Raw genomic sequence first — 11,123 nt, 5'->3', positions numbered from 1 at the left:
TTTCAGGCAGCGCATAACGCTCACGGACCAGCAAAGGTCTTACCTTGAGCAATTCTACTTCCATTGCAAGTACCCTTTGTCCGATCAGGTTGAAAGTTTGAGCTATAACACGAGGTTGTCGTTTAAAGAGCTCAAGGTGAGTTTCATTTGAAATTAAAATACTTAAATTAAAATAAGTTACTGAAAGTCTGCTTAAATTTGCTTTCTAATAAAGTTTTGAACATAATATTCTTAAATTACTATTTATTAAACTTTCTTAAAATTGCTTTTAAAATATGATTTCGTTATTTAGAATTAAGGAAGTTTAACAGCATTGTAAAAAAATGATACCTGATAGCATATCATAACTTAAAAAATTTAAACAGTTGATCTAGTAATTTATTTACGTTACAATTTTGGAATTTTATCATTAGATTTGAAAATGTCATACGTAATGATTAAGCTTTAATCCTACCAATTTTTTAAATAAATTTGATTTTTACACTTACTGACTTCATTAATTTTTCGACTTAGTATAATGATTACTATAATATCAGACTAGTCGAAAAATTAAATAAGTCAATGAGTGTAAAAATCAAATTAAATCACATGTTTAACAGAAGTAGTAAATTGTTAGTATAACTACTAGTATAAAGTCAGACTAACAATTTACTGCTTCTGTTAAACGTGTGCTTAAATAACAACTGTAATCAAACATACATGAGTCTGAAATAAAAGCAGTTATCTGAATATTATTAACTTGTTTATATTTTAGACCTGGTTTAAAAACCGTAGGAGTAAGGACCGACGAGATGGTGTTCCGATACGTCGATAGAAAAAAGTTGAAAATGAGCAAGAATTTTTTTCTTAGAGATGGGGAACTTAAATGAGCTACTTTCTGCACTATTACAATTTAAAACAAAGCAAAACAATGTTTGATCAATTTTGATGTTGCAAAAAATAAAATCAAATTGCTAAAAATTGAACTTTTTTATATAAATAAGTCTTCTACTTAAATGTTTTACTACGCATGAAATCGAATATACTTCTGTACATAGTTATGAAAAATTACAGCAGCAGCTTTAAAAGTATTAGCTGTGATAGCAGTGATCAACATCGGTACTTTTAAATGGGTGTCGTCCTCTAAATTTTGAATTAAAGTTTTAAAAATAAAAAAAAAGTTTATAACTGACCGATTTTGTGCGACCTTTTAAAGACATATTTAACAATAAACATAAAAATATTAGTAATAAGTTATGTAGAGCACAGTTAGAGACAAACCGTGATAAAGCAATCAAAAAAAAATTGTTCTTCATAAATTATATACGGTAAACATAAATTAAAGATATATTAAATAGTTAAATAATACAGCATCATATTATATGGAAGTGAAAGTATTAGTATATAAATTAGTAAATTAGAGTTAAAAGAAAGTTAAATAATAACTTTATTTTTAATGTTAGTTTTGCTCCAAAGTAATACACTTGTCCTGGACAAGACATTAAACTGTCTCCTTAGTGTACAAATCAATGACCGAAAGGGTTTTAGTACATCAATTGCTAAGATCTAACCTTTAAAGCGCTTTTTTATCATTCAATAAAAATATTGGTCAAATTAAACAACTACAGGTTTTAAGTTAAGTAATTTTTTGCACTTAAAGTAGACATGTAGTTCTTTAAAGACAAATCGGGAATATTGTGATTATATACACTTTATAAATTCTCGCACTGAATGTGCAAGCATAAAAGTTTAAGTTTATTAATTTGAAGACTTAGTTTAAATAAACCACGCTTGATTTGTATTGCTAAATAATCGTACAAAGTTAGAAAAGATCAAGTTGAATAAAAATATTCTAAATGTCCGAGGTAATAAAATTACACAGAATATTTTAGCTTTTTTATTTGCGAGACAGCTATATACTTTTATTATACTAAAGTGTACGAAATTTGATAAACTGAAATTTTAATGGTTGAGAATAAGATTAGTTAATGAAAAAGAACATAGTTGCTAATAGCTGGATATTTGCTGTTGAGTAATGTTTTTAAAGCAGTGAAGTTGCAATGAAGGCTTTTTGAATTTTACAATTCTTTTCAAATAAGTTGAATGCTGGAAAAATTTAAAGAATATTTTTTTTTATGGGAGGCATGTTACAAATGACGTCGGAAAATCTCTCAAAAGCAAAGACAAACAGCAATCTTAATTTTAGCTTTGACCAAAGTAAAGAACACAATGAGAAATAATTGTTACAAAAAAACAAACTTTATTTGCACTGTTAAAAACCATTTTCAAGCTTAAATGTTTTTTGCCCGACAAAGTTGCTACTTGGTTGGCTCGAGTCGGCTTTACTTTGTTATAAAGCAAAACGTTTGTCAAGAATGGACACCAAGGCACAAACAACCGTTATATGTATAAAAATTGAGATGTCAACAATGGTAAAAGTTAATGTTAATATGACTTTTTGTAATCAGGTATCTAAGCTTTAAGATTTTAGGCTTTACGTTGCCTTCTCTAAATCCAGTTGTTCGTCAAGACTAAAAACTGAAGCACAAACAACTTTTATATAAAAAAAATTAAGATATGTCAATTTTGGTACAAATCGGTGCTAGTATAGATATTTGTAGTCAGGTATCCAAGAAATAGTGTATAAAAAGTATTTCAACATTCAATTATTTTATAAAAACTTTTCATTAAGCATTGAGTTAAGGAACTTTTCGTATAGGTTAATAATTTTCAATACCGCAATATTAGATATATAAAATCACTAATTTTTCATAGCTATATATTTTCTCTTGTCTATTTTGGAAAAGCCTGGTTTAATTTTACCCAGTATTATTTGTAAAAGTTTTTAAATTATTAAAACAATTGCTGAATGCCTTGAACTTCACAGTTTTCTTCTGATTTTTACTATTATTATTGTAACCTGATCTATTGTAACCACCCAGTTAAGAAAGATATTGCCCTCTTTAATTTTTTGTTTAAATTATATTATAGAAAATCATAAAATAGTAATGACTTACATCTTCATGACAATATCTAAAACAAACACCGAACGCTAAGATTCAATATAACAAAATTTAAAGATATTATTTAATATCAGAAAAGCTATATAATGATAGTGATAACTTTATGACACCATAAAAAATCAGTCAGTTAATTGACACAAAAACCCTATTTTACATAGTTCTAAAATTCAATGAACAATATGTATTTAATGTTTACTTGACATCCAATCCTTTAAGGCTCATATACTTAAAGTTAACTGGGTTTTCTTTATTAAAATTAAATTTATTAATATAATCTAAAAAGTTTAAATGTCATTTTAACTAAAGAAAATATTAATTTTATTTATTTTTATGGTAATTTATCTAAAGACGTTTAGCAACTAACTCTCAAAAAAAAATTTAGTCAAACGTTAATGCGGTTTTCGTCAGTGAGTTTGGTAATATTTTACACTAACAATAAGTAAATATGTCTATAAAACAGGTTGATTTAAACTTTTGTCGGTGAAAGTTTTAATTCAAAAACATTGAATATTAAAAAAATATTTTACAAGCTAAAATCTATTTTTTGCCTGCTACAGCTTGGGGACCTAGATTATAGGTTTAATTTCAGAATTCATACCAGAGAAAGCGTCAAAATTTTAAGTCATATTAATTAAATTCTACTAATTAAACTTTGTAGTAATGCTAAAACATGACTAACAACTAACAATATTTACTTGCATTTAGATGCCTAACTTAAATTTTACTTAAGAGTTTTGATGAATGTAAATGTAATTCAGTAAAATTCAAAATTTTACAAAAGCTTATATACAAACCTTCAAGCAAAACTAATCAGCTAAGTATTACCTAAATTTATGTTACATCAAATACTGTTGAATATAATTAGTAGTATATCAGACTAAGAAACAATAAGCTGTTATTAATATGCTCAAGTATTTGTAATAAACACATTAAAACTTTTTTAAAAGAAAACTTTAATTCGTAATTGTAAAAATATCACATCCATTTAATACTTTAAATATATTTAAACAAAATTGGCATTATCCTATTCATATATTTTATTTCATAACCATTTAAGTAAAGAACAAGAAAATTATTTGCCCAAAAACAGTTCTTTAGCACGTTTAGGTCTTTCTTTACATCTGTGGTAGGGCTGTATCAGTCAATAGAACTCCAAACCTTTTCTTTAGAAGAACTCGTTCCCTGCTGTTCTTGTCGTCTGGGGAGAACCTTGCAGGGTGGGCTGAGGTTGTGGGTTGACCGTCAGGTGTTTCTTTCTTCATGGTGTAAACGCGGTTGCCCTTCTCATCAATGTAGTATTGCAGATACATGATAACTTAGAATTATTTCTGTTTAAATGTATATTAGGTTATTACTAACTAGTTTTAATAAATAAATTAATTAAAGAGACTTAATTTATTATGTCTCAACAGAAAGGTAATAACATAAAGTTGAGCTAGACATCACCTTTTTAAAATGGCAAAATAAGCTATCAACGATAGACAACGCACTGCCTGCGTAATGAAAATAACCGGTCACCCGTTATTTCAAAATTTATTTGAACCTAGTTTACGACAAGTAAAGTTGCTGCTTTCTTCTGGCCAATCTGGCCCAAACTAGATTTTAAAAACTTATACTGAATTTTCTATAATTTAAAAAATAACCAAAACACAAAAATAAGCAAAATTTTGGGGATGTTTGAAATGTAGACTAAATTTAGTGTTAAATATAGTTTTCTACACAAGACATTAAACTGTAACCTTGGTGTATACTCAACTACCAAAAGGTTTTTCGTAAATCTTGTCCTTAGACCAAACTTTTTTTGCACTTTATTTTTTCGTTCAATAAATAATTGAAATCTTTAAAATAATTTATATTTTTTTTGCCATGAGTTCAAAAAATGACTAGTATTATGAATTTGAAATATTCTGACCCTCCCTATACTAAATTTAATATAATCTGAACCACTGTTAAAATCATTGACCACCACAACTATTCTGACATATGTTTTTGACAATTTTGCTAAAAGTTTCTTTTGACAAACATACGACCAAAGCTAAGAGAAAAGCTTTATTTGCTTACAGTAATTTTTGTTGTGTTAAGATATATTACTTAAAATTATTTAACAAATATTGGCGTAGATGAGATCTTCTAGTGAAATTATAAAAACAGAATATCTGTTGGTATATTTAAGTAACTTGTTGTGTTTTAAAATATATTTGGACAGAAAAAACAAATTAAATAAAACAATAGAAGTTGAATGATGAGAATTTTTTGGTTTAATCACCAAAGTTTAAAAACAAACTCTATTAATTTATCTAATCCATTAAAACGTTATTATAATCAGTAATGTACATCATTAAAATACATTCGTCAATGTGCAAAATAAAAGAACGCTCTGATTAGTTCAGTGTTTTAAAATGTTATTTTATATAAAATTGTTTTGTGTTTCATATAAATTTTTGTAAAAAAAATAGAAACACTGTAAAAACAATTCAAAGTTTTAATAAAATAAAACAATTTATTCTAACAAATACTTAAAGGCTTAATTTTAAAAGATCTTACCATTTTGCAAAAAAAATAAAACAGAAAACAACAAATATATTAAAAATAATGAGCCAGAATGTTTATATAAGAAATATTTTTAACAATGACAAAAAGGAGTATACAAACTTTTTAAAATGTTTAATTTTCAATGACTAGATTTTATCAAAAGTTAAATATTGTGTTTTCATCATGTTTAGTTGAAAAAGGCAAATACAATTTTTTTCAATGAAAATAAAATAAACTTTTGGTACAAAAATTTTTCTTATTGATACAATAAAATTTGAGTATCGAGAGAAAGAAATCAATGAACATAATTATAGCTATTCCTTTAAAGTTTGATTTTTAAATTTAAGTCATGTTTAAACTTTAAAAGATCATTAAAGCCTCGTGACACTTGCTATAACTTGAGTTGTTATACAAATTTAAAATATTTAAACTTTTTTTTTCAAAAAAATTAATTAGGGATAGGGTAGAAAAAATTCTTTATAAGAATTTGCTTACTAAGCTTTTTTTCTTTAAGGTCTGACCTTTCAGTATGCTTTCTATTGTAAACTAATAAGAAAAAAAAACTTTATTTCAATTAAATTACTTGTGAGATTAGTCAGACACTTAATAAAGTTTTATTACACAATACAAAATACTTCGTACACACAGTTTAAAATATAACACAGTTGAACTTTTTGAGTAGAAATGACACAACCCTGATTTTTTTTGAACCCTTAAAAACTGTTTAAATATTTTCAAAATCAATGCAATCTAGTTTCTTCAACAAAATTGTACAAAAAATGTTAAAATAATGAAACTAAACCCTCATCTAAAAATAGATAAAGCAGGCCTAAGGGTTTCTAAATTTCTAAAACTATTTTGAGTTTTTAATAAAATAACGAAACTGACTAAAGACATCCTGAGTTTTATTTTTCAAAGTTCAAACTAGCCAGTGGTGTATTGAGCTATCCTGAGTCACACTGATATTTTCAAAACTTATAAACTGTCCTAAGTTATCCTATGTGTACTGAAAATTTGGCATACCTAGTACAATATATGACCAGGTACCATATATTAACATATAAGTGTTAGAAATGTTTTCGTAGGCTTTTTTTTTGTAAAATAAGTTCTTTTCAGAAGCAAATTTCCAAACTTGTTTGATTTTACAAGTATAAACTTCTTTTAACTTTTTATAAACTTGATATACAATTTTTTTTCAACTATTCAATTCCGAGTGGTTATAAAATAAAAAGACTAAGTTTACACATTCTGTGTTTTCATTTGTAAACACTTGGTTAACCAATTTTTCAGGCGGATATTAAGACTGAATGACGAAAAACTAGCCTCAGTTTACTAACAAAACAGGGTTAAAAAAACTGATAATAAAGCTTAAATGCCTCATAATGTAAAGAAAACATGTTAAACATGTGACTTTTAAATTTTACAAACTATTATGAAATACATATCTTTAAACTTATTTTTATAGAAATATAAGTAAGTTATGTATAAATAATAAAATTAACCTTTATCAAATCTTAATATAGTATAATTAATAAAAAAAACTCTGATTCATAGCTAAAATTCTGAAATAGTTTATCCTTTTTGCACTGTTAGTTTGTGCAATACATATTCCATGATAAATGATTAGTAAAATGTACAAGTTGAAAATAATTAGTGACAGAAGAGAGAAGCTAACTTTTTTATCCATAAATTTTTAATATTTAATTTTTAACATCCTTTGAACATGGCGTCTAAATGTATTTGCACATATTATTGATACGTGATTATAGGGTAATATTTTAAAGTGAAAATTAAAAAAAAACAAATGCTGAAAAGTTTATAAAAAGTTGATAGTAAGTGATTTTACATTAAAGTTTTAGATGTTTTAACCTTTTAAAAGAAATAAAAGCTGACCATTTAATTAAGAATATAAAATAGAGCTTGTAGCAAACACAGGGTTGTCACTCTTTTAAGCAAAAAAAGTTTAAAATATATTAACTCGCTTGAGTTTATTGTAGAAAACATCATTTTTTAAACTTAGCCTGATATTTAGGAATGATCACATATAGCATAAGTTTTGTAAAAGTACCTAGAAAAAAAGTCAAAGCATCTTAAATAACCAGAAGAAAAAACTAACCTAAGCTCATCTGAATCAGCTGAAGTTTTTCAAAGAATTTAAAGTAAGACTTAGTTAACCAAAGTGTATTCGATAATAAGCTAAAATAAAATCACCAGATACTACTCACAAAAGCGTTTTAATTCTTTTGAGTCTTTCTAAATACTGGTCATAAGTATCAAGACTAACTTATTTAAGGTTAATATAAGATGTATTATAGCAAAACTAAAAGCGAGGAAATTATTTTCTCTAACAATAGAAGTTAACAGAACTAAAATTCTTTTGACTAGAAAGAACACTTTAATTAAAGAGCACAATTTAAGTGAATCAAAATAAGTTTAAATAATGACAGGGTGGATACTCTTTGATTCAAAAAAAACTGTGAGTGACCAAAAGCTTTCCTGAGTGACCTTAAACTGTCTTGAATTGTCTTAAGTTTTTCAAGTATTATTATTTTTTCAAAGCTATAAAAAATCAAGTTTTTCAAAAAAATTGTTAAAAATTACTATTTATTTAAATTTAATAGACTAAATCTCATTTAAAGTCTAGAAAATAGTCTGTTTTAAGATAATTACAGAAATTTTAAACTATCCCTTCTTGTTTTATAAAAAAAAATCATAATTTTTCTGAAATATTCTGAGCCAGGGTTACCACTGTTTTAGAAAAATTTCTTCCTGGTTTTCTAAATTACTTTTAGGTTTTTGAAAGCACGTGTTTTTTGGTCTATTTGAAGTTTAAAGTAAAGATTAAGATTAAAAACTTTGCAAAGTGCAATATAGAAAAGATATTTTCAGTTACTTAATTGTGTTTTTTTAATAAAAAAATTTGTTGATGACAAAAAATTTTTATCCAAATGATATATCTTTTAGGTCAAATCAAATTTTTACTACCTAATTTAATATAGAAAAGATGTTTATAACTCCTGGTTTTTTAATTATTTTTGTTCAATGTTCTAAGTTTTTCCAGTTTATTTTTTCAAAATTTATTAGACTCCAGGTTTTTGAGCCTAAATTACCAAATCCAGGTGTTTCTAGAATTTCAGGTTTTGAAGCAATTCTGCTGAGCTGTCTTGAGTCATCTAATATTTCAAAAGTTTTATAATATCCTGAGCTATCCTAAAAAAACAGCCCTGTAATGACTTAAGTTTATTTCTAATAAAATCTTATAAAATTTCAATTGTACCTGGTATTTTTACCACTCACTACAATTTTTCTATATATTTTTGTATATAAAACTTTGTATCTTCCACCTTGAACAAGTGATTTATAAATATTATGTTTATTTAAAATCACAAACATTTACAAAAATTTAGTTTTTCATACGACTAAAATGAGTCAGTAGGTTATTCATTATTAACTTTTTAGTACCATAAACAGTATGTGTATACAACATATGAATATACTATATTAGTGATCTACGGTCTTTTAAAAAAAGCTTCAAAACAGTGTTACAACAGCTTTATTTATACTTTTAACCAGGGTTTTAAAACAAATGTTAACAAAAGACTGTGAATAATAAAGCATCCTTTTTTATAAACATTTTTCAAATTTAATAGATCTAACCTGATACTATGGAAAATGTCAAGACTATATTAAATATTTTCATTAAGTATAAACTAGCCTGGTCTGTTTTAATATGACCTTTTTTAAAAAAGATTAACTACCTTTAGTTGCCTAAATAGGTAGCATCTCTATTTTAAATAAGAAATAAAAAGGATGATTAGTTTGCAGGTAGTTTGTACAGATTTAAGTATAGATAAACTTTTTAAATTTTGAGACAGTTATTTAAACAAATTTATTTTAGAAAGAAACATTTGATTAAAACTAAAAGTAAATTCAAAACAAAATATTAAATGTTAAAATTCTGAAAAATCTAAATATAACTTGAATTAACTTATTGTATGACAAATCTGGGTACTGCTATCTTAACTGATATAGAAATATTACAATATTATTCAACTAAAAAATTTTTAAGATATTTTAACTATTTATATATAGAAAAATATTATCCTGGGTCAGGGTTGCCACGCGTTTTTTTCAAAATTGTTTTAATGTTTTTTAAATATCTTCCAGGTTTTTTAAAGTACCCATTTTTGGGTCTATTTTTATTTTTAAATTAAGTTTAATGTAAGCTACTGTGTTAAATAGTATAAAAACATTGAAAAGATACTGTAAAGTTACTTTAGATGTGTTTTTTAATAAAATAACTTTTTGATGATTTAAAAATATCTTTTTTAACTTCTTTATAGCAAAAGAATATTTATTTATAACTAAATCTACTCCAAAGTTAAATTCTAAAGTGAAATTTTCTAGTCAGAATTTTTAACAACCCTTTGTGTCAATTCAAAATTTTACTACTAAAATTGTTAAAAATTCCAGGTTTTTTGTTCAAAATTCCAGTTCTACCAGTTTTTCTTTTTTAATTTCTCAAATTCCAGGTTTTTCCAGATTTTTTTGTCTCAGTTAACAGACTCCAAGTTTTTCCAAGTTTCTAGGTTAATTGACAACCTTGTGGGTTCTCCAAAGAAAAACATAAAAAAAATTTCTGAAATTTATAGTTTGTTCGTGGTTAACCTGATCAACATTAAAACTTTGACTAGCCTAAGGTATCTACGTCATGGTTGCCCAACATAAGTAGGTAAGGTATAATATAAAACATGGGTTAATTACAAACTGATGAAAACTAAAACAATTCCAAAACTAAAATCTAAAGTGAGTTTTTAGTTAAGTATCCAACAACCATGAGTTGGTTTAATCTAAGTAAGTGTTATGTTTACAAAAATAGGAAATAAGCATGAATAAGTTTTATTGTGTGCAGCCCTGATTGAAATTTGAGATAAAATATTAGCTTAAGAACTCTAAAATATTCTTTTACATACATAAAAGGCTGTATATATGCTTTATAATTGTACATATTGACCATCTCAGAATATTGTAATGGAAAAGAACCATAAAAATTAAATTCGGAAAAACATTTAGTACAGTACAAGTTTAACAAAACATAGTGAATAGTTATTTTAAGTTATTTACATATAAAAACAAATTCACCTCAAGAAACACTTAGTCTGAAAATAAAAATCATTCAGTGATAAGGCTTTTCAAATCAAAAAGACAACTACATGACTTAATTTTACTATGACTGACCTGTTAAAAACCTTTGGGAGCCTAAAAAGCTATCCAAAATGGCCTTTTTAAACCAACTAAATAACATAATAGAATCTTTACTTTACCCTTTTGGCTAATAAGCAGTTAAGTGTTTTTAGGTAAGGATGCTATCAAAAAAGCTATAATAAATCTAGCGGTTGTACAAACTTATGCTCAGTTTGTTATTTTTTGAAAAATAAAGTGTACAAAAGAAAATTAGTTACATTAAGCAGAAATAGATTCTAGATATTGCAACACTAACTTCCTTACACTTTTTCAAGTTTAAACTTTAATTAGAAAAAGGTATAATGTTATATGTTGGGTAAATTATAATTTAAATTGATTTAACGG

General features: G+C 25.6%; 1 protein-coding gene across 1 annotated transcript; it reads right to left on the bottom strand.

Moving 5' to 3' along the window:
• Window positions 1–4,117: 4,117 nt before the first annotated feature.
• On the bottom strand, window positions 4,118–4,312 carry LOC145835353 (H/ACA ribonucleoprotein complex subunit 3-like). The gene has a single exon (XM_082942913.1). The coding sequence runs from the start codon at window positions 4,310–4,312 to the stop codon at window positions 4,118–4,120; it is 195 nt and encodes a 64-aa protein (XP_082799039.1).
• Between the last annotated feature and the right edge of the window lie 6,811 nt (window positions 4,313–11,123).

This window comes from Thalia democratica, chromosome 1 (assembly GCF_965202585.1).
Source record: "Thalia democratica chromosome 1, ktThaDemo2.hap1.1, whole genome shotgun sequence".
NCBI classification, from domain to species: Eukaryota; Metazoa; Chordata; class Thaliacea; order Salpida; family Salpidae; genus Thalia; species Thalia democratica.
The sequence above is the reverse complement of the archived record's forward strand: the minus strand, read 5'-3'. Positions and strand labels throughout refer to the sequence as shown.